At 44.2% G+C, this 22,596-nt stretch overlaps 2 protein-coding genes and 1 long non-coding RNA gene across 7 annotated transcripts in view; 1 reads left to right on the forward strand and 2 right to left on the reverse strand.

Moving 5' to 3' along the window:
- Nucleotides 1-3,661, reverse strand: part of LOC128112597 (uncharacterized) — a 58,441-nt gene extending 54,780 nt beyond the window's left edge. Inside the window, exon 1 of the long non-coding RNA XR_008219039.1 lies at nt 991-3,661. This is a non-coding gene — a long non-coding RNA (uncharacterized LOC128112597). The remainder of the gene's footprint in view (nt 1-990) is intronic.
- Nucleotides 3,662-4,064: 403 nt separating this feature from the next.
- Nucleotides 4,065-11,201, forward strand: CUNH18orf21 (chromosome unknown C18orf21 homolog). 2 transcript variants are annotated; one of them, XM_052741676.1, is made up of 5 exons: nt 4,065-4,258; nt 4,339-4,361; nt 6,244-6,443; nt 8,888-9,090; nt 10,633-11,201. In XM_052741676.1, exons 1-5 carry the CDS (start codon nt 4,182-4,184, stop codon nt 10,784-10,786), a joined length of 657 nt encoding a protein of 218 aa, XP_052597636.1. In that variant the 5' UTR covers nt 4,065-4,181; the 3' UTR covers nt 10,787-11,201. The 2 variants fall into 2 exon arrangements, with proteins under 2 accessions (XP_052597636.1, XP_052597637.1); XM_052741677.1 differs by lacking the exon at nt 8,888-9,090.
- A 5,082-nt stretch (nt 11,202-16,283) lies between these two features.
- Rprd1a (regulation of nuclear pre-mRNA domain containing 1A) overlaps nt 16,284-22,596 on the reverse strand; it is a 55,450-nt gene continuing 49,137 nt past the window's right edge. The window contains exons 7-8 of one of the 4 annotated variants that reach the window (XR_008219037.1): nt 17,788-19,717; nt 16,284-16,964 (exon numbers count right to left, since the gene is read on the reverse strand). Coding sequence is in view for 3 of the 4 variants with exons in the window: in XM_052741673.1 (XP_052597633.1) it covers nt 19,568-19,717 (150 nt within the window). In the remaining variant the exon portion in view is untranslated. Of the gene's footprint in view, nt 19,718-22,596 lie in introns of all 4 variants that reach the window. The other 3 variants (XM_052741673.1, XM_052741672.1, XM_052741671.1) reach the window with 3 other exon arrangements.

Here is a 22,596-nt window from a genome sequence, read left to right on the forward strand (position 1 = left end):
AATGACCTGTACACATGTACGCACAGGCATCACACACGCTCGCTCATAAGTACAAGGTCATCTTCAGCTACACAGCAAGTTCAAGGCTAGCCTGGGCCACATGGATGATATTTATAATATATACTAGCTCTAATCCTGAGTAGCTGTGAACTTTCATAATAGTAAAACACATTCCAAGCCAAAGGTTTGGTGCTGAGGTTTGGGGAAACCTGGGGTTATAGGAGAAGATTCAAGGCAGCTGCTATTCTTTTATATACGTGCTGTTTGAGGAGAGACTCCCGTACAGCCTTTCAGCCACAGCGGAGCTTGGAAGCCGGCTCCTGGCTTGGCACTGCTTAGCGGGGAACAGCACGCTAAGTTCAGCCCAGGTAATCGAACACACACCCGCCTCCCACGGCTTTCTCCCCTCTCATCGCCGATCTCTACTGCCACCATCTGAGTAACGACTTCTCCTCCTGAATTCTCACAACAGGCAAATATCTGAAGCAAGAACAGGTGTGCGGGGGGGGGGGGGGGGGGGGGGACCCCCACACTGCCAAGTCAGGCAAGGGAAACGAGCTGGGGTTTGCAGACGAGAGTGGGGCACACAGGCGTGGGTCTGCCGTGACCCTCAAGCAGCGGCACTAGGGGAGGGTGGCCGCCCAGCTGAACAGATTTCTTTCACAGTAGCTGAACTTGCCTCCGCTATTATTTCACTCGTTTTCGTGTAAAGTTTGGCAAAACTTTTGCATATATCTCAAATTATTGAAATTTTTTATTGCCCCCATCTATTTTCAAAGAGCAGTTAGCTATCTAAAAACAAATGGGCCCTTTCTGAATGCATTTAAATATAATTAGAGAGGTACGGCTTCCGCACACAGTATTACTGAGACTTCACGTAAACAAATTACTCATTACGCTGTTTGGCAAGATCTTGGGGTCCTGAAGTCTAATTTTTAACATTAATGGGTTTTTTTTAGGAATACCCCGGGGCACAGAAAAACACAGCACCTGGCAGCCGGCCTCCAAATCCCGTAGAGCTTGACGTCTTCCCTCGCGGTCCCGCTCGGAGCAAACCTGTTGCCGACGCGCCGGGCTTCTGCTACCCAGGCCGGGATGACCGGCTGACAACGTCGGTGGCAACGGTGGACTCGGGATCTGCGCCGACGACTCCCGCTCTCCCGGGCCGCGCTGGCGGAACCGCGGGTCTAGCCGGCTGCTCTCCGCCTGTTCCCTGGTCTAACCTCCCACCCCGCCGCACGTTCTCTTCCCGTGTGCAATCTGTCAGTTTCTGCTCTCATCCACTGTGTCTGGAAACGTCCCCGGAGCAGGTCCGTGTCTCCCTTTCGGTAGCTCACCGACACAGGCTCTGCACTGCTCATCACAGTCCAGCCGAGGTCCTCGACGGAGTTCTTCACGCCCGTTCTAATTAACAGCGGTTCTCCAGCCCCTCATTGACCCGTTTACTAGCGTGACTGTTTTTACCGTTTACACCGCAGCTCCTTGGTCCTCTCCGCGGTCTGTGCCCAGGGCTGCAGCCCAGATCCTTCAGCACTCGGACCGCCTGAGTCCTCCGCCTGGCCCTGGTCTCGACTTGAAGCGGGTGGACTCGGCTCCAGGAATGCGCGGTGAAGCTGGCGCGAGCTCGCCGGGGGCGCGCTCGGACCCTAGAGGATGCTTACCTGGTTCGCACTCGGCCCGGAATTCGGGCTCCCAGGACTGCACTAGGACCTGGGCTCGGTTCCCCAGAATTGCACTAGGACCCGGGCTGGGTTCCCCAGGATTGCACTCGGACTCGCCTCCCGGGTACGCGGGTTCGAGAGAATGCTTTGCGCAGCGACAGCGAAGGAGTCCGAGGCTGGGTGGTCAGCAGGGAGTCCCGACCAAGTTATCCCTCGACTCTCGTTTGAGGGGAGCTGCCGAGAGTCTGGGCAACGGCCTGGCAGAGCCTGTGCTGTCCAAGTGACTCCTCCAGACCAGCTTAACCGCCCACAGACCGGGGTCTCCCTGGAGCTCGCGGTTGCTTCTCTTTAGTGAGAGAATTTGTGCCGCGCCGGGATCCACTCGAAACAAAACTACTTTTCCCTCTGCTGGTGACTGTTAGGAACTGCAAGCGAGCGAAGAAATGCAGAAAGGTTTGCTTCCCTGCTGGCCGCTCAGCCTGGGGTCGGTCTTCCCTCCAATACAGGCTTTGGAAATGTGCACTACTTTTAAGCAGATTATTTTATTGTACTGTGTTTTGTTTTATATGCCACAGTAAGAAAACGCAGCTCATCTTAGGCTTTAGAGTCATTTCTCCACCTTATTTTATCTTAAAGATTTATTTTTTATGTGTAGGGATGTTTTGCCTACGTGTTTGTCAATGCACTACATGCATGCCTGGTGCCCAACGAGTCCAGAAAAGACCACTGGATCCCCTGGACCTGGAGGCACAGGTGGTTGCGAGCTGCTGGTCTACAAAGCGAGTTCCAGGACATCGGGGCTACACAGAGAAACCCTGTCTCAAAAACAAAACAAGACAAAAAACTAGAGCTCCCTTCTGGCATTTTTGGCCAGAGAACCAAGGACATTTCTGGAGAAGACATATTTTGATTTTTGGATTTTATCTGTTCCTGGACTCACAATATGCGAGATAATCCTCTCAGAAAATGCTGGGCCTGGTAGTGCAAAGTCATGGAGGGAGCTGTTGACCTGAGGACAGAGCAGAGGCGAGTGGTGGAAAAAGGAATCAGGAGTTGGGGCTCAGGATCCAAAGGGCAGATGCTGGGCACCTGGGCAGGTCTGTGTGGACAAACAGGAGAGTTATTTTGGCAACTTTGCCACCGAGAAGACAAGGAACAACTCAAGCAGAGCCGCTGAGTCAGCATCTGAACACAGGAGTGTGGCGCTCAGAGAGGAACGAGGCAGGTGAAGGACTGTAAGGCAGAATCTGGTGGAGGAACTTTTCTGCTTTATGGACTGGGGAAGCAGACCAGAGTCTGGAAACATGTGGTGTGGTGGCTCACACTTGTCATCTCAGGACTCAGTAGGCTGAGGCAACAGGCAGGGTAAGATCAAGGACAGCCTGGGCTACAAGTGAGTTTGAGGCTACCCTGGATTATATGGTGCATCTCTACCTCAAGAAAGAAAAACCATTTCTTTAAGATGAAGTGGCATTGCATTTATGCTGGGTTTGTTAAGAGGACTAATGAGTTAACAATACATGTTAGTGTGTTAAGAAAAGCACCTGGTAGTCATACTCATTACGAATTATTTGCCATTCTATTTCAGATAGGAAAAGGCTAGGGTCTGTGGGAAAAAGCCTTAACATAACTTGCTAATTTGCTGTTCATCTTGAAAAAAAAATCAGATGTTCTAGCTTACACTTATGAAAAAAATCATACTTAATATTAGTTAAAGAATGTGCATGCCAGCCTGGTGTGGTGGTGCATGTCTTTAATCCCAGCACTCAGGAAGCAAGAGAATTGCCATGAGTTGGAGGCCAGCCTGGTCTACATAGTGAGTTCCAGGACAGCCAGAGCCATGTAGAAAGACTCTGTCTCAAAAAATTAAATAAGTGTATTCATTGTAAAAATGTGCATGAAATAAATCAAACTAGGGCTGGAGAGATGGCTTGGCCAATTAAGGGCACTTGGTGGCTTAGCATTTAAAAGCACTGACTGTTCTTACGGAGGACCCGGGTTGTTTTTTTTTTTTTTTTTTTTTTTAGCACTCACATGGCCGCTGTCAAATATCTGTAACCGCGGTTCCAAGGGATCAGATACCTTCTTCTGACTGCCGCAGATACTGCACTCAAGTGATATAAGTAGCTAAGCACTCATACACATAATAAATTAAAACGAGAAAGAAAGCAAACTAGAAGAGTAAAGAAAAACACCTGGATGATAGTTGATTGACCTTGTTAGCCACCCAGAAAATCTTGACCTGAGGGTTAGAAGCAAGACAGGAATGAAGTCAGGGAGGTTGGTGGAGCCTTGGGATCGGGAGCCTGTTCCCATTCTGGGTACAAGAACTTCGCTCTGGAGGTTACGGGGAACCACGCCAAAAGACAGAGAGCTCCCGACGCGACACGTGAGGAGGTCGGAACTTCTGAGTCGCGAATGCGTGTTTCCGGAGGGAGTTTGAGCGCGGAGACCCACTAAGAGAACCGATTTCCGGCATGGAGCTCTTCCGCGGCGTTTCGGCGGCCAGACGCACTAGCTATGCGGCAGAAGCACTACCTTGAAGCGGCGGCTCGCGGCCTGGTGGAGAGCTGCCCTGGCCAGGCCCGCTACCTCCTGTAGGTGAGGGATGGAGGCGGGCGGGCGGGAGGGAGGGCAGCCACAGTGCCCCGGCCTCACGCCTCCCTCTCTTTTGCAGTTGGGCCTACAGTTCGACACACGGTAAGGAGAACGCCGGCTGCTCTGTCTGTACCATTCCAGTGCTCCAGTGCTCCAAAAGAGAAGGCTGATCGACTTGTCTCATTAAAAAAAAGTCCCAGGTTTCTCAATTGCATGAAAAACCCTTATCCTTTAATGCCTTGACCCTTAGTATTTGACACACTGGTTTGTTTTTGTTTTTTCATGTGTTTTTGTGCTTTCCCTGCGTGTATGTCAGGGCACCACATGCGTGCTTGGTGTTGCAGAAGCCAGAAGAGGGCGTCAGATCCCCCTGAAACTCGAGTTATAACTGGTTGTGAGCCGCCACGTGGGTCCCGGGAATTAAACCTGAGTCTTCCCCTAGAGCAGCAAATACTCCTAACCCATGAGCCATCTCCCTAGCCCCTGGATCAGTTATTTTAAAATTTTATTCTTCTAAGTGTATACATTTTGCCCTCATGTCTGTACCACTTGGAAGCCTTGTGACCAGAAGAGGATAATGAATCCCCTGGAACTGGAGTTACAGACAAATGTGAGCTGTGCAAAGTGGGTGCTGGGAATCGAACCTGGGTCCTTTGGAAGAGCAGCCAGTGTTCTTAACTGCTGAGCCATCTCTCTAGCCCACACATATTTCTGTGTGTGTGTGTTTATGTGCCCAAAGAAGTGAACGTTTAGAAGCCAGAGAATAGTTGGGGAATAGATTCTATCCTCCTACTAGATAGATGGGTTCCTGGGGATGAACTCTGGTCTTCTAGCTTGGTAGGAAGTGTCTTGAGCCACAGAACCATCTCAACACCACCACACTGACCAACGTTTCAGAAGTAGTTTCCACCCGTCTTCCAGATATCTACTTCTTTCTCCTGTACCTCAGTGTACTTTGTTGGTTCTCCTAATCTTCCAGGATCCAAATATTGTGGTGTCCCCAGAGCTCAGTTCTTGGATGACAATTTTTCATTCGGTCTTAGGGTTGAATACAGTATACCGAGATCTTCCTAATTCCAGCCTAGATCTCTCCTCCAGATTAGACTCACATCCTCTCACGGCCTTCCTGACTTTTGGTTAATGACTAGTTCTTCCCACCTCAGTCAACAGTGATCCTGCCCTTACTCTGGAGCCGTTCTTTACTCCCTATCATCACCTCTTCTCCTTGGTCCTCCCTGTGTTAGTCAATCACACTGGCTTAGAAATACCTCCACACTTTTACATCCGTTGCTTCCAGCCTGGTCCAGTTAGTGCTTCCCTCCTAGATTACTGCTGTCTATATCCCTGCAGTCCATGTCTAAGCCAGCATGAAGCTCTCTGACATACTTCCAGCTTGTTCCTCGGCTCCAGCCACACCAGACCTGCTCGCTGGTGTGGTCCAGGGCTTTTCCAGATGCCAGGTCACAGCTGGAACTCTCCACTACTGCCTACTGTCATTTTTCTCTGCAGATGTCATCGGATGAAGCCTTCCCTAGCCATCCTTCTTTAATTACAATAACCAGACCAACCGCTGATCCCCTTCCTTAGCCCCACCCCCAGCCCAGCACTTTGATGTTGTATGTCATCTGGTTGTCCTTTGTTCACATTCCCAAAAAGCACTGGTTGTACTAATTATGAAAGGAAGGGGTGGGGTAGGGAAACCCCTATGCACTTCACTTTGTGGTAAATGTACTGATAACTAAGCAACAAATGGGCAAAGTAGTGAAGGCCAGCAACCTGCCTGTCTGCTGCTGAAGGAGTGGATGAAAGGAATTTTGTAAAGTACATTATTGCCACTTTGCTTTTACAAAGTTTCATATCTGGAGTTTGCATCAAGAGACTATCTCCTGATATCATCAGTATATTTTTCTTTTTCCCATTTATGATGCCAGTTGTTTGAGGTAACAAAACATGCTGACTTGTTAATTGACTTATGTAATTGTAGAGGAAAACAGCACTTTTCAAGAAACATGTCCATACTGCTTCCAGTTGTTGGTTCTGGATAACTCTAGAGTACGCCTCAAACCCAAGGCCAAACTGACACCCAAAATACAGAAACTTCTTCATCGAGAAGCAAGAAATCATGCACTGAGTTTTAAAGAAGCAAAAGTGTTGAGAAAATACAAAGACTCCACAAGTGTGCTGGTAAGGTTGCAGCTCTGGAACATAGAAACATGGTGTCATTTTGTCTTCTTTCCCTTAGGCTGGAAATCAGCCTGCTGGCTGGGAGTTACAGTAGTACATCTGGACTGTCAAGAGTACACACATAATGTTTCTGTGATAGCAAGTCAACAAGGGCATGCTTCCTTTTATTTATTTATTTTAGAGACAGGGTTTCTCTGTGTAGCCCTGACTGTCCTAGAACTTGCTTTGTAGACCAGGCTGGCCTCAAACTCAAGAGATCTGCCTGCCTCTGCCTCCTGAGTGCTGGAATTAAAGGCTTGGGCCACCACACCAGCTAGTTTATTTTTATTTTGGATAACTGCCTAAAAACCAAAGGTTGACAGTCTTACCTGCTCTCACGTTACTGTTAAGCACAGTATTTTCAGTTTTGAGAATTCCTTGTGTTTGTCAGTGTACCTCACAGGATCAGTCACCACTTAATCATTTCTTCAGTGATCAATGCTTTCCTCCACACCAGCCTTCTTTATGAAGTCCCACTGTTAGCATGTAGTACTTGTCCACCCAGCAAAGTGTTTAATAGCAGGGTAAAAAATGGAATAAAACAAAAATTCCCTAGGGCTTACTAAATGGAGCCACTATCAGATATATTTTCTATCTTGCATCTGTGTGACCAGTATCAGCTTACTCAAGTGCATGTAGGCACTGGACATTCCAATAGCTTAGGTCTGGCCTAAGACAGGGTCTTGCTATGTAGCCTAGGCTGACCTCAACCTATGAGCCTCCTGCCACAGGAAATGTTAGAAAACATCACTGCAACATATTTGGAAAATGTTCCTACAGGAAAGTAAGTCTTCTGAGGTTTTACTTTGCTGAAGTATACTCTACTATATTTTAGTTAGAGATCACTAGAAAGGCTCAGGGGATGTTTTGCTGATTTATCTTAATCTGTATATAGCCTTTTTCCCAAAAAACAATAGGGCAGCAGGCCTTTATGCAGGTTACTGTAGTCACTATTGCTGTGATAAAACACCATGACCAAGGCAACTTATACAAGAAAGTGTTTAATTAGGCTTACGGTTCCAGAGGGCTAGATTCCATAGTGGCTGAGTGAGAACAGCTGAGGGCTCACATCTTGATCCACAACCTTGAGGCAGAGAGAGACACTGGGAGTCACTGTCATTTGAAACCTCAAAGCCCGCCCCCAGTAACACACTAGATCCAACAAGACCACACCTCCTCATCCTTCCCAAACAGTTACGCCAACTGGATACCAAATGTTCGAGCATATGAACCTATGGGCCATTCTTACTCAGACACCACACAGACCTTCGCTTACACTTTTGTCTGTGTTTGAAATCTGAGTCCCTCTTGCTGAACTAGGTTACATTCTGCTGAGACATGGGCTGAAGTCTGAATGAGCTATGTAAAAAAGGCATTTAAGTACCAAGTGGACCGTGTCTTAACGGTGCATCCTACTGGGCTGGAGAGAGAGCTCAGCAGCTAAAAGCACTTGCTGCTTGTCTGGTTCCCAGCAGCCATTCCTATACCCAACACAACCTATACCCGCCACGGCAAAAATAAGTAGTGGATCTGAACACTAGGAAAAGAGCTAATTTCTAGAGGCAGTGATGGAAACTGAAAGGTTTTATTAGTCACACAAACATTGACAGAATCACTACAGATCTGAAGGCACTACTTAAAATGTCAGTGATCTGCAATGTTTTATTGGGAAAAAACAAAACAAAACTAGAGTATACTAGCTAGAAAGTAGTCACTCTCTACTGCTGTTATAAAGAATATCCAAATGTTAGTGTCTGGTCTCCCATCCCCAGTTCCCACACAAACCAGTTTAATGTTGAGGAAGTACAGTTCATGATATTTTTTAAAATTATTGTATTTTTGAGATCATAATATGATTACACCATTTCCTCCTTCCATACCTCTCATATACCCTTATTGTTCTCTTTCAAATTCATGGCCTCTTTTTTGTTACATGCATGTGTGTGCGTGTGTATTCCTAAATATATAACTGCTCAGTCTGTATAATGTTGCTTGCATATGGATATTTCCAGGGCTGACCATTTGGTATTGGATAGACAGTTGGTGAGCTCTTCCCTGGGGAAGACTATTTCTCTTGCTCTCCACATTCCTTAGTTGCCTATAGTTCTTTGTGTAGGATTTTTTTTTTTTCCTATCAGACTTTGGTCGCTAAACAGTGTCGTCCCATGCATTGTTTAGGATTTTTAAAGCATTTAAAATATAAAGGCTTAGCCAATACCTTCTTATGGGCAATTCTGTTGTTTTTAATTTGTCTTGTCTGATTCCTCCTAGTAGATTGCCAAGCTCCAGGGGGTAGCCTCTGTGCTAACTTGCCTCTGTCAGACTGACATAGGACCTGAGGAAACCCGTGGTTTATTGAGTTACATTACCAGAGAACTCATGGGACCAACTTCTTTTTGTGGTAGCTGGTTACCTGTAGAACGTGCAACAGAACAGTGAGGCACCATGGAAAGAGTAGAAGCTTCCTGTCAGCACTGAAGAGCAATGCTGCCCCTGCTGCAAACAGAGCCAACCTGAAAACACCACCGAGAAAGACTCCAGGCTCCACACACCCAATATGTCATAATATGTCTGGTTCCAAAGGCAAGAACCCCTCCTTGACTATCAGGTACCTTAACTTAGCTGCTCCGAAGTATGGAATACCATTTACTGTGCACTCCTGAGTACTCCGTGTTCCAGGCCTTGGCACATTCTCTCTGTCCTCAACTCTCAAGAGTCGGTGCACATGGCTCCTATGCAGTCTCTCCCAGTACCTGACATACATCCACAACCAACCACCACGTCTCCCCTTCCTGCTCTGTAACTCTGAACCAGATGCCCTTCTATACACACTGACTTAAAGTGCAGGAGGGTCGGCAGCCTCTATACTCTACTCTTCGTCGTCAGTGCCTACCTGTTCTTTCCTGCTGCTGTTGCTGCTGCTGTCCTGGGCCAGGTCCCCGTGACCTCTGTCAGGACTAGGATGAAGAGCTGGCTGACGTGCAGCTCTGTGAGCAGCTTTTAGCCCTGACTGTGGCATGGGTCAAATATGAGGTCATGGCTCCCCAGGCCTGCACCTGCCTGCCCATTGTGTCACCTCAGCTTACTCTGCCACCAAACCTGAAGCCCTCACACCATGTTTCCAAACTGTTACTCTTTGTCACAAATTCTTGTTGAAATCTAACTAACAGAGATGCCAAGTTTTCATTCTAGGAATCCTGGGTACTTTGTCATTGTGATAGTCATACATTTACATGCAATCCCACAGACAGTGTTAAGAATTTGGAATATTTTGTTACAAAAGAAACTGAATGTGCTCAGTATCTTAAGCATAAACAACAAAATCTAGCAAGGACTCGATTATTTCTGTTTAATGTTTGAAATTTCTATTAAGCTCCAAGTTTATGATACTGGGTTAAAATGTCAAGTCCAGTTTACATATATTATTGATTTTAGTCAATATTTGGTGTAAGAATTCAACAGAAAATTTCACTTTTTGTGTAAATGTGGATAAAGGAAATTTTGGTTTATTTAAAACAATTTCGTTGCATTTGGAGGTACTGGGAAAGGGTCCAGTTGGTAGTCCTTGCTTTCTAAGCACAAAGACCTGAGTTCATATCCGTGGCACCCACATGAACACTCATACTGATGGTGAATGGCTTATTCTGTGGATGTTGTGGAGTATGTCCTCTGTACCTGGCACTATCTAAAAGCACCAGAATCTAGACCTAATAGGCTGGTGCCTGTCCTGTAGCACTGCCATTCTAATGGTGGGAGACTTGGTGGAATGGTGCCTCCCCAAGGCCTTTCACTGTAGAGGGATAAAGTTGTCTTCAGTTGTAAGGATGGAATGTTCTTAAAGTTCTCACTTACAACTGTCATGAATCCTGCAGTCAAGTGTGAAGAGCACTCAGCCTGACAACATTACCTGCAGGTTTATCTTTCAGTTATCATAGGTGCTTCAAGAACCATCCAGTGTGCCTCCTAAATGGTGCCAGAACCCGATATTCCATGAGGTTTTTGTTGTTGTTAATGAGAATTACTATGATGAGGACAGCCAGTGCCCATACAGAGCTGTAATGCAGTGTAGAAGATGCTGGAGTAGTTCTCTAAGCAGGAAGAGTGTTTTGTCCTTTGGCGATGTGTTAACAGTAGTTTTCTCTTGTTTCAGAACACCTACATCTGGACAATCAACACCCATTTGCTCCTCAAGGAATGCGAGCAAAAGAAAGAAACACTTCTCTCAACTGAAAGCTCTGCTTAGTCAGAGTGCATCCGAGAAGAACCTAAAGCTGGACTTCAGGCACTTCTTATCTTCTCTGTGAAGAAACGGCCTTTGAAAGGACTGCCTAGTGCAGTTTCTGAGATTCAAGTTAGTCACCAGCTTTTGTCTCACTCTGAAGTCTGAGCACATGGAAACTAGTCCAAAAGCAAGCTCTTCTGAGCATCCTTCATTGCTCATGTGGAAAATGCCTCATTAAATCGAGTGACTGGGGCTTCCCTGGGTGAATGTGAAGATCAAAAAACAAACGACCAGACCAGAGAGATGGTTGCCATGCCTGACAGCCTATATCAATCTCCAGGACCCACAGGGCAGAAGAACCCACTCTACAAGTTGTTTTCTGACCTCCACATGAGTGTCTCCCCCCCCAACACACACACATATACAAAAGAATGAATGTAATAAAGGGTTTTAAAACCTGTGACAGTTCTTACAATAAAGGTATAATGGATATTGAATGGTAGCATTTACTTCAATTTTTAATTTTTATTGTCATTTCTTTTCAAAGGAAACAGATCTTCACTCATGAAGGTTTCTTCCATGTGTCAATAACTTTATTGCTAATATAGAAAAAGAATCAAGTGTATGTCCTCAGTCATATGCACAACAATACTAGTAACTGAACATTTCACATTTTGGAAACAAAAATGAGTATCTGCCCCCTCCATACCCCTTCTGGAAATTGAACTCAGGACCTCTTGCCCTGTCACTACAGAGCCTCTCATGACCTAGATCAGGAATTCTGCAGTGTTTCCTAGATAACACAGGCCTCCTTACTGGTCACTGCAACCCATCAAGCCTTTTACCCAAACAGATAGTAAAGAAACACATCGATTCTGTTCCAGCCCCACTTAGCTGATGGTACTGCCAGAAGGGCTGTGTTTGTTTATGAGAAACATGATGCAGACAGATATGACACTTGGTCCTTCGAAGGGGAAAATGATGGGATCTGAGACAAAAACGAACATCTGGGAGGCTCTTCAATACTTTATTTTCTGGTTTCAGAAGAGCTTGGGGTGACATAATTTTGAGCATTAGTTCTGTTGGATCTTTGGGATAATGACAGGATGTCTTCTTAGGAACTTTTTTTTTAAAATTCCAACACTTTTTCAAGTAATCACTGAAGAAATGTTTCAGTTTTTCCTTTTGCCAATGAAAGTACACTTGCCAGAGGGAGTCTTAGAGAACATAAAATACAAGTAACATTTTCATTCAGCAGCATACAAAAAAAGCCCATATTTAAAAAAATATTTTCAAAACTTTTTAAAAAATAATTTATTTTATTTGCATTTGCGTGAAGGTGTCAGATCTGGAACTGGAGTTATAGACAGTTGTGAGCTGTCATGTGGGTGCTGGGAATTGAACCCAGGTCCTCTGGAAGAGCAGCCAGTGCTCCTAACCCCTGAGCTATCTCTCCAGCCCCAAAAGTTTTTTTTTTTTAAAGATTTATTATGTATACAGTGTTCTGCCTGCATGTATGCCTACATGCCAGAAGAGGGCACCAGATCTCATTATAGATGGTTGTGAGCCGCTGTGTGTTTGCTGGGAATTGAACTCAGGATCTCTGGAAGAGCTGCCAGTGCTCTTAACCAATCTCTGAGCCATCTCTCCAGCCATTCAAAAGTTTTAAAAGCAAGATTTCAAGTGTAATCATAAATACTCATAAGTGATATCATAAATACTGTCTATATCCACATGGTATACCAATGTAATGAAGACAAAGCAAAAAAAATCAAGTCATGTTTTAAACAAATGTTTGATAAATGTCTACAACTTTGTAAGAAACTAAAGTTTCTGAGATGGCAGAAAACAAGCACTAGAGTATTCAGATGCCATTAACTGCCCAAAATAGACCTCAGAAATGTTTATTTCATATATGACTGAGGGTAACATCTAAAACTAAAATCACATGCCTATTGCACTGTTTATTTGAAAAAGCCACCAACTATAAAGATGCTAAAAATATTCCAAGAGGGCTGGAAGGATGACCAGTAAGTGGAAGCACTTACACCAGACCCGACGGCCTGAGTTAATCCCTAGGACCCACATGGTGGAAGGAGAGGACCAATATGTACAAGTTGTCCTCCGACCTCGACATATGCACTGTGGTATGTGCCTATACCCCACACAATGTATGTGCATAACCACATGAGGCCTGGAAAGACAGTGCAGTGATTAAGAGCACTTACTGCTCTTACAGAGGACCCAGGTTTGCCAGCACCTATATGGTGGCTCACAACCGTCTGGAATTCAAGTTACAGGAGATCAGATGTCCTCTTCTGATCCATACACATCCATACAAACAGGCAAAACACTAATACATAAATACATCTAAAAAATCCAAAATGAAAATACTTTCCCTAACCTGTAAAACATTTCTTTAAACACTGTTACTAGGTGGTATGCTTTGAAGTGTGTACTATTTAAAAATGGTTTAACTCCGGCACTGCACCATATTACTAAAAGTGCTGGTTAGGAGAAAAACCATGTTAATGAACCAATAAGCCCAGTCACTGGAAGTTAGCTTTCTATCAGTTCGTAGTGGGAAATTAGATGACTAGAAAGACACTGTTTTATACTACTGACTTAAAATTTTACTGCAACTCTAATTGTTCTTTTAATGGGCATAAAAGGAAGCAGAGGCAAGTGCTGACGACTGCAGTCTGACTTCCTTAGTGCTACTGAAGACATTCAGGCTAGCACCTCAAACAGTAAGAATGCTAAGCATTTGTTGCTAACTTGGGCATCTAGGCCAAAAGACAGGGACATGGTCATGAAGCTTACCTGAGGTCCCATAACACTCAAATACCAGCTCAAAAACAAGATGAACAGTGCTAGCTGCAGCTCAAATCTGAAAACCACAACCACAACCCAACTCCCCTATTTATGGCAATATAGTGAACGTAGAGAAATTATACAACAAACAGCAGTGTGAGTGATCTAATAGCTCGGTCCCAGGAAAGACTTTGCTGAACACGGTGATGCATGCCTATAATCCCTGAACTCAGGAAGACGGTGAGTTCAAGGCCAGCCTGAACTGTACAGTGAGACACCGCCAACAAGCAACAGTAAAGAGATCACTGATAGGGGACAACCGATGACAGCGCTGGGGAGAGCCATATATTAGTGCGTGACTCTGAAATTCCCCCCAACTGTACTTCCATAAGTAAGCGACAGTTTTATTCAGGGAACAAAGAAACTGGAATATAGCTTGGTGGGAGAGTGACCGACCATGATGGGCAAGGTACTGGGTTCCACCTTCAACAGCACACACACAGGAAGACAGAATTACCTGAATATAACAGTATTTCTAGATATGTCTGGATTAGCTAATGGTTCTGAGTCACAATAGTTATTTACATTAATTCAAAATTTCAGTTTTGTATTTTTCCATAAAGTACAGAATTCAAAAGTGATAAATCTAAAATCTGTTCCATACCCCACTTTAGCAAGTGATTAGGATCGCTATTGGATGCTTAGGATAGGATGTTCAGCAGCTAGAGAGATGGCTCAGCAAGTACACATACACACACACACACACACACAGCTCTAGGGGTATCTAAAACCTCTGACTTGCAGGTACACGTATGTATACACACACACACACACACACACACACACACACACACACACACACACACACACACGAGATAAAAAAACAATGTTCTTTAAAAAAAATGTTTTTTAAAAAAATCTTAATTATCTAGGATTCGTTTAAGAAGTGCATGTCCCTAACCTTGGATCCTGCAACCCTGTAAACCTGGGACCAATAACTTGGGCTAAGAACAAGTTCCTGGCCAAGGCTAATGGCTCTGATCTAATACACCCCTGGCTCAGAAAAATAAATTCTGAAAACTGTATTATTCCATTCCTACTGGTTTTTAGACATTTTGAAGACACCAGTGCAGCTGAGTAATAATCTCTGTGCCTCAAAAGACACTCCATCAAATATCACTTGAAATCATCTCCATCAGCAGTTCATTCTAGCTGCTGTTCTGGTTGGTACACACCTATAATCCCCCCCCCCCCCACACACACACACACAAATTTCAAGTGCCTTTTCAACTTCCCTAACTGGGCAGGGAGTAAAGAATGTGTATAGTCTCATGTAATCTAAGGTTTAAAGGTGGGGTAGAAAGGAAATAAACAGAGAAGGTCCAGCAGTTAATATTAGAACCGAGGAGGCAAAAGAAGGGACAGTGAGTAGAAAAGAGAAGAGACAAGACAGCACCAGCTAAAAGCAGAACGAACAGGTGAAAAAGTGCAATCAAGGGCAGTCCAAATCAACACCAGCATTGAGCAGGCTGAGGCAGGGAGACCCCACCCCCAGGCCAGCCTATGTTCTTTGGGAAAGCCTATTAGACAAAAAAACCAAACCAAAGGGGAAAAGAAGAAGGCAAGGCAAAGCTGGCCTGGGGAACTGAGGGTTACATATTAATCAGGGAAGTATAAACGTGAAGGAGAACTGAGAAGGTTCAGAGTCGGCATGCAGACCCTTGGGAGTCCCTCACATGGACACTGGGCCTGCCTCTTTGCAGTCTCCTGCATCCTGAGACAATCTGTAGCTACAGATGAAACCTACACTCTAAAAGAGTAATGTGAATGGGAAGCACAAGAATTCAGATGAAGCGGCCAAACGCCATCTAGGAATGGGGCTCTGGACGAGGACTGCATCTCCCAAACTTCCCAGATTGCAAGACTCAGGACGTTTTGACCTTTCTCAGTATGTGTCCAAGTGGTGTGTGTGTTAGGTCATCTAACCAAGGTCTTAGGCTTCTTCACAAGCATTCTACACCTGGACTACATTCTCAGCCACAGCTGAGGCTTATCAAACTCTAGCCAACACAGATTTCTAAGATTTCCCAATTTCATTTTAAGCTTCAGGTATTAATTGGGTATGTCCACCTGAAAACACTTAGCAAATGCTAGGCATGTAACAAATATTTATGCTCTGCCCCCAAGGAACTAACTATGGAATGAACTGCAAAACCTGTACTTCATTATTGCCCATAATCGCTTAAATATTGTGTGTGTGTGTGTGGTATATGTATGTGCCCAAGCTGAGGCTAGAATAGGAAACTGGGTTTCTTCCTGTTTTTCTCTGCCCCATTGCCTTGAGATCGGGTCTCACGCTAAACCTGAAGCGATCCTGGCTATCATAGCTGGCCAGTGAGCTCCTGGGATCTGCCTGTGTCCACCCCAGTACTGGCACTTGTAGGCATGCCCAGCTTTTAATGCAGGTGCTGGGGAATCAAACTCAGGTCCTCATGTTTATACTGCAAGGGTTCTTACCCACTGAGCTGTTTCCCCAGGCCCTGCTTAAATACTTGAGGTAAGAATCTGGTGCTCAGCCATCTGCAGTTTACTAAATGCCATGGTGATACTGATCGTCCTACATACAAGTCTGGACTACTGACCAAGTACAGAAACCCCTTTTTGTAGTTTCTGCTTCACTGACACAACTCCCTCCCATTAGTCCCATGCCTTCCTGTCCTTTACCCAATGAATTAGATTCACAAAAAAAGCACACACAAAAACTCTTCAAAAAGAACATAAAACTTTATTAAGATCTTATACTGTCATCAGATACAGCTAAGGAAAGGATTTGTAAAAGACAGGGAGAATCCTCTTCCTGTGTGCTCCTGCCACCTCAGACTGGATGGCAGCAAAAGCTCTGTAGAAATAAACCCAGTAATTGACACAACATTCCCTTTCTATACAGAGAGCTGAGTTCACTGTTAACAGCTTTATAGAGCACAGCCTGGAAGCCAGACTCATCTTAGGAGTAACTGCTACCAGCCAGGAAAGCAGGGCTTTGTGACTTCGCATCCTGTCCATCAGAGTGGGAATTGAGGAAGGCCTCCTGCCTCCCAGTCACTGTCCTCCTGTCCAGACTTCTCAGACAGTCCGTGAACCACAGCCGGTGACACTGCTCAGACAGTGACAGCAGACAGCATTCTCTGACCTCTGAAAACCATGATGGCCAGCTCATCTAGCTTTTGTTCCTTCTACGGGATTTCTTATGGAGAAGCCCTGACTCAAGGCTGTGGTGCGCTGTCACACAGCCGCAGGGTGGTTTTCCTCAGGGAAGGCTGGCGCAGGGCACAGCTCATTTCCAGGCTCCCATCTCCCCCTGTGGTTCTTTTACTTACTGTAGTGTCGCAGGAGCAGAGGGGCACCAGGAAATCTGTTCAAATTGCCACTGCAGACAGCTCTCTGCACTGTTTGTGGAGAAAAGAGGAACGGTGTCCATTCCCAGCACAGGACCTTGCTGCCAATGTGACACACTTTCCCCTGAGGGCCAGGACAAGCTGCTCTCACACTCCTAATCTGCCTCAGGTACATAGTGGAGAAAATGTCCATGATTTAGAGTTTGGTATTTTATACCCCTCACCTAAGCCTATTTCTTTTTTTCTTTCTTTTTCTTTTTTCTTTCCTTTTCTTTTTTTTTTTTTTTTTAAGGCAGGGTCTCACCATGAAACTAATGGCACGAATCTCACTCTGTAGAACAAGTTGGCCTCAAATTCAGAGATCCTACCCTACGTCTACCTCCCAAGTACTGAGATTAAAGGTGTGCACCAGCACACCCAGCTTAGACTATCTCTGAAGGCTTACCATGTTAACTGCTGTAAGGCTGGAAAACTTACTTCTAGAACAGACTGTACAGTTTGTGTTCTGTTAGTGAGCTAACTAACAGATGAGGTTTGTGGGATTCGGGTTTTGAGTACTAGCATTTATCACAGATCTCATCAAGCTCTTTAAAAAAATAATACATTTTATCATAAATATTTAGATCAGATACTGGCATCAAAAGAGTATCTAAGTCTGTCTTCATGGTGAAAATATTTCAGCAAACTTCTAAAAGATTTTATATCTTCCCAAGAGTACACCATTTATAAATTAGTTTTAAACGGAAAAAAAGTATCTATCTTAGATGGATAAATCACCATGTCAGCAAATCATAAATAAGTTCAAGATAGTGAAAATAAGTTAACACACAAAACTTTTGCTTTCAAAAACATCAACAACAAAAAACTAACTTACTTGGCATACTTTCAAACCAGGCATAACCAGGGTGTGTAATGTGCATCTGTCCACCCTCTGCTGCATCTTTTCTTCCATCCCTACACCTAGGGAAAAGACAGCAGCACTGGCAGACACCCCACTGTGAGCGTCTGGCTGCCGCATGCACACAAGCCCGTGACAGACAAATGGGGCTCAGGATGTGCCATGAGCACTCCTCAGCCACCGTACATGTTAAGTACATCCGTGGTCAAGTGGATTTGGCTCCCAGCTGAGCTTCAGGGGTGTGCACAGAGAACCTGCTATAGGTTCTATGAGGAAATGTGTCCTAACTCCCAAAAGTTGTCTAAAGCACTGGAAGACAGGACATGCAGGGGATGGATGATGCCATACATGTAACTGTTTTGGAGAGAGGTCAAATTGTTAAAAGCACTGTTTCCCAATCTACTGGCTATTAAAGATAAATTATCTGTCATTCCTTCACATGTAAATTCATTTCAACTATAGTCTCTAATACCGAGTAAGAAACAGAGTAGCCATTCAGAGTAGCAAGATAGAATTGGCCTGTGGAATTTAAAAGGTGTTCTATTAACTAACTAGTTTGACTCTGATTACAATGAGAAATGCAAAGCAATGAAGGAGAAAAATAGTCCCCCTTGTCACTATTCAATACAAACCTGCAGGTTCACAATGTAACTTAAAAGAAAGCTGGAGAGCATGCACCTGCTCTAACACACCAGGATGGAGTAAAGGTACATTTGCTTTGTATTTACATCTGTAAACATACAAGTATAAAATTCACCAGATCTACCCTGTAGTATAGCACTGCTTAATTCCCAATATACAGTTATTCAAAAACCTTAAGGAAATAAAATGTTCCAGGCTACTTAAATGAACATATGGATACGGAGTTCTTGAGCTACTCAAGCTAAGTGCTATTTTATATTACATGGACGAGGGAATAAGCATGTCACTGTCTGACGTTTCCTTTACTCCCCACGGCTGGTGTTTTGTTAAAGGGATCGATGATATAAGGTGACTGACCTCACAGAAGCAGTCAGCTGTGCTCTTGGCCTCTTGGTAGGACGTCAACACTTACAACATTCTCAAAATCATGAAATGCACTTAGTTCTACAGTGTAATCAAGGGTCTATTTAACAGGCCTTTTGTTCCGGATTGGCATTTGGGATGAAATTACTCTATAGGGGAAATGCTCTATAAGCTTTAATTTGACCCTCCACGTGGCATCCATGTCTAGTGTTGTTACTGACCTCTAGGGAATAAAAAACTCAAAGGCATGAGGACACACAGAACCACTATTTGGGTGGCAAGAAGGGAAAAGGTGAGGTTGAAACATTTAGTTTCTTCTATAATCAAGTCCTAACGATACCATAATACAGTCTCATATCAGCTCTTGATCAGTTCTTCTCATTAGGAATTAGATAGTGTACAGTGATTAGATACTGAAAAAAATAAAGAAAAACAATTGAAAATACATGAAGAAATAGAACAGAATTTCTCACAAGACCTTGGATCAAAAAACCAAACTTACAAAAAGATCTTTTGAAAATAATCACTATTTTAAGCTCATTAATACACAGAAATCACTTGGTTTTAACTAAGTCATGTTAACTCACTAACAAAATAGTAAACAAACCAACACTTAAACCATTTTATACTTCCTTGTCATTTCTTGTGTTAGGACCACTCTCTCAACAACGTACAAAAATAACTCTACAGGACTATTCACCTAACCTGTCTCCATGTCTGGCAAAGTCCTGGCCTTGGAGGAGATTGACCATCAATCTTCACCGTAGATGTCCCCAGCAAAGGGCAGGTGCATGTGACTGCCAGTGACATTGGGCAGTCGAGACAAATCTGGCAGGCTCTGGATCCGGGCTCGGAGTTCTTTGCGCACCAGGGAAACTCTGGCTAGTTTGCGCTTATACTCCTGCAACAACAAACCCCTCTCGTTAGGCTTCATGCTGAAAAGGCATTCAAGTTTTCAACTGGTTCTCTGCAGAGAATGTAGTACTCAGTTAATGCCACATGAAAGATCGATCACTCCACTGTTTTCATCAAAAGAGCTACAGAGGTAGTAAAGGGGTTGAATAAAAGTATAGTATATCCATGCATGAAAATATCATAATGAGCCGGGCGGTGGTGGCGCACGCCTTTAATCCCAGCACTAGGGAGGCAGAGCCAGGCGGATCTCTGTGAGTTCGAGGCCAGCCTGGGCTAGAGTGAGTTCCAGGAAAGGTGCAAAGCTACACAGAGAAACGCTGTCTGGAAAAACAAAAAGAATATCATAATGAAACACAGTGCTTTATATTAAAAAAAAAAACACATACATATTTTCTTAAACTGAAATTTTGAAGTGTTTTCTGTGACTGCTGGCAATAAAACATTGCAGCATTATCAGTAACTGGGACTTTGTCTCCAATACAAACCAGCTGCTTCATAATGCATTATAGTTCTGTTGGGGATGGTAGGTTTGAGATGGGTTCCTGTAACCAAAGCTGGCCTTGATCCAGTATGTAGCTTGTGTCTCTGAGCCTGCTGCCTCCACCTCCTGAGTGCTGGGATGACAGTCAAGCACCACCACACCCAGTTCACTGGTGCTGGAGACAGAACTCGGTGGGGTTTTGTGTATACTAGGCCAGCACTCTACCGGGAGCACACTCCCAGCCCCTACAATCTTTTCTCACTATCTCCACTGCTTACTGCTTTAAAATTAAGGTCATGATCATACCCCCACTGTTACTAATAAATGATACATTATTATACACACTTTGAAATTCTGATAGCTGCATGTGAATGTAACTTACATTTGTAATGGTATGCATTTTCTTTTATGTATTTCAAAACATTTAACTTCAAATCGGTTACACAGATCACAAAACTGGGCATCAAAAGCACAAAAACAGGTTTAAAAAGGCTGGCAACCAGTAACCCAAGGAATGAGACTAAAAGTCAATCAGGATCATCTCTGGTTTAGCAGGAAGAGAAGATTATAGAAAAAGATATTTCTCACTCTAAAAGAATGCTAGATTTCCTTGATTAAATCCCCCAGGAGAGCAGGAGAAATCCCCACATTTTTTTAGCCAACAGAGATGAGACTAGAGCATATGCTTCAAATAGGATGTGTGTGTATGAAAACGAAGGTAAGAATTAGACGGGGCAATAATGCTGACATTTTTGTATTTGACATTCTGTGGTTTTTGTAACCTCGTGTATTTAAACTGTTAATGAAAACTGAAAATAACCGCTACCTAGCTAATATAACCAGTTTTTTTTTAATGTGCCATTAAATTACTCTACAACCTTAGTCCCACACTGTTCTGACCTCCACACATGCAACATGGCACACAAATACGTGCATACACAGAAGACATTCAGTTTTGAAAAGATATGGGCTTTTTCAGAGCCCTAGGCAACTTCCTCACAACATTTTCCTAATTTTAAATTGCTATCTATCAAACTTAACTGTGTCATCCTTTATGTCTTTCTCAAAAACAGCACATACCACTATTCACTTCATATATCTAAGCTAACTCACTACCAAAAAAAAAAAATCTCCACTGACAGAAATAAACCCTAAGCAATCACGTGTGCTACCCTGGGTTACAACCCCAATAGTAAGAGGACCAGCACTGACACCTCAGGCGGCCTCTAGCATGGGAACTACCCCTAACTTTGGTCTTTTATGTCTCCAGCAGTCTGCTCATTCACAAAGACCCACATCTCTCACCCCAGCCTACTGACCTCTGTTCACTGGCCAGTCTCATCCCCACAACCCTCAAGCTCGCAGTCTCTTCAGTTTGTTTCATATGTGCTCACTTGCACTGGTTTAACCCATGCCCTCCATCCTTAAAAATCCTACCCATAAACCAGGTGTGTTACACACCTTTAATCCCAGCAAAGAGGCAGAGGCAGTAGGATCTCTGAGTCTGAGGCCAGCCTGGTCTATTTGGAGTTCCAGGATAGGCATAGCTACATAGAGACCCCATCTCAAACAAACCAAGTGCTGAGGGCCTGCAAGATGGCTGACTCAGCGGGTAAAGACTAGGCCCAAAGGGGTGGGGGTGGTAACTTACCCATATGTTATAGAGCTATTTCACTGTCTAGAAAATTCCTCTGACCATCTTTCCACCTATGCACTAAGATGAGTCTGGCATCTTTGACAGCAGGAGCCTTCATCTTGCCAGGCTTTATCATTGAGTTAAGGTTCAGATTTAGAAGTTTCTAGCATGCCAAAGGCCTGGGCTCAAGCATAGCACCAAAGGTGGTAACAGGGGAAAATACCTGTCCCTTTAGTGATGTGATCACCCTTGTAAACATGGCCAAGTGAGTTGGGACTTCAGACTAGATCTCTGTAGTCAACGCTTACTATATGTTGAATATCACAGCCAACTTCATAAACTCCATCTTGACCAAATACCACCACCAACACTGCTTACTCTAGCCTCAGCTGACTTCTTATGTATCGTGCTCACTTTTCGAAGTTCATTCTTTCTAACTCTACAGGACTGTCTAATACTACAGGAGTGTTTCCAAGCTTCATTATCTGTACTGGGGAGGACAGTTCTCCTACGTCCACTTTTCTCATGTTAACAGCAGAGCACCAAGTTGTCATGAAGCCAGGAGATAAACCACTGCCTCCTTAGTCTTTTCCCTGTATGACCTCCAACAAGGGCTACCTCTGATTATCCAAGTCTCCATGCCTTCTTTAGAAAGGACATCTGGTTTTACAGATCCAAGACGCTTAAATAACCTTGAACTTTCAAATCATGAATTGCTATGTTATTATCATTCTGCTGTAACATCTGA

The sequence above is a fragment of the Peromyscus californicus genome, unplaced genomic scaffold, assembly GCF_007827085.1.
Source record: "Peromyscus californicus insignis strain IS unplaced genomic scaffold, ASM782708v3 Scaffold_17__1_contigs__length_78620276, whole genome shotgun sequence".
Classification (NCBI taxonomy): Eukaryota; Metazoa; Chordata; class Mammalia; order Rodentia; family Cricetidae; genus Peromyscus; species Peromyscus californicus.

Coding starts and splice junctions, on each gene's coding strand:
- CUNH18orf21 (XM_052741676.1), top strand. CDS start 4,182: ATGCGGCAGAAGCACTACCTTGAAGCGGCGGCTCGCGGCCTGGTGGAG. Junction 4,259..4,338: donor GGCCAGGCCCGCTACCTCCT/GTAGGTGAGGGA, acceptor TCTCTTTTGCAG/TTGGGCCTACAGTTCGACAC. Junction 6,444..8,887: donor AAGACTCCACAAGTGTGCTG/GTAAGGTTGCAG, acceptor TTTTTGTGGTAG/CTGGTTACCTGTAGAACGTG.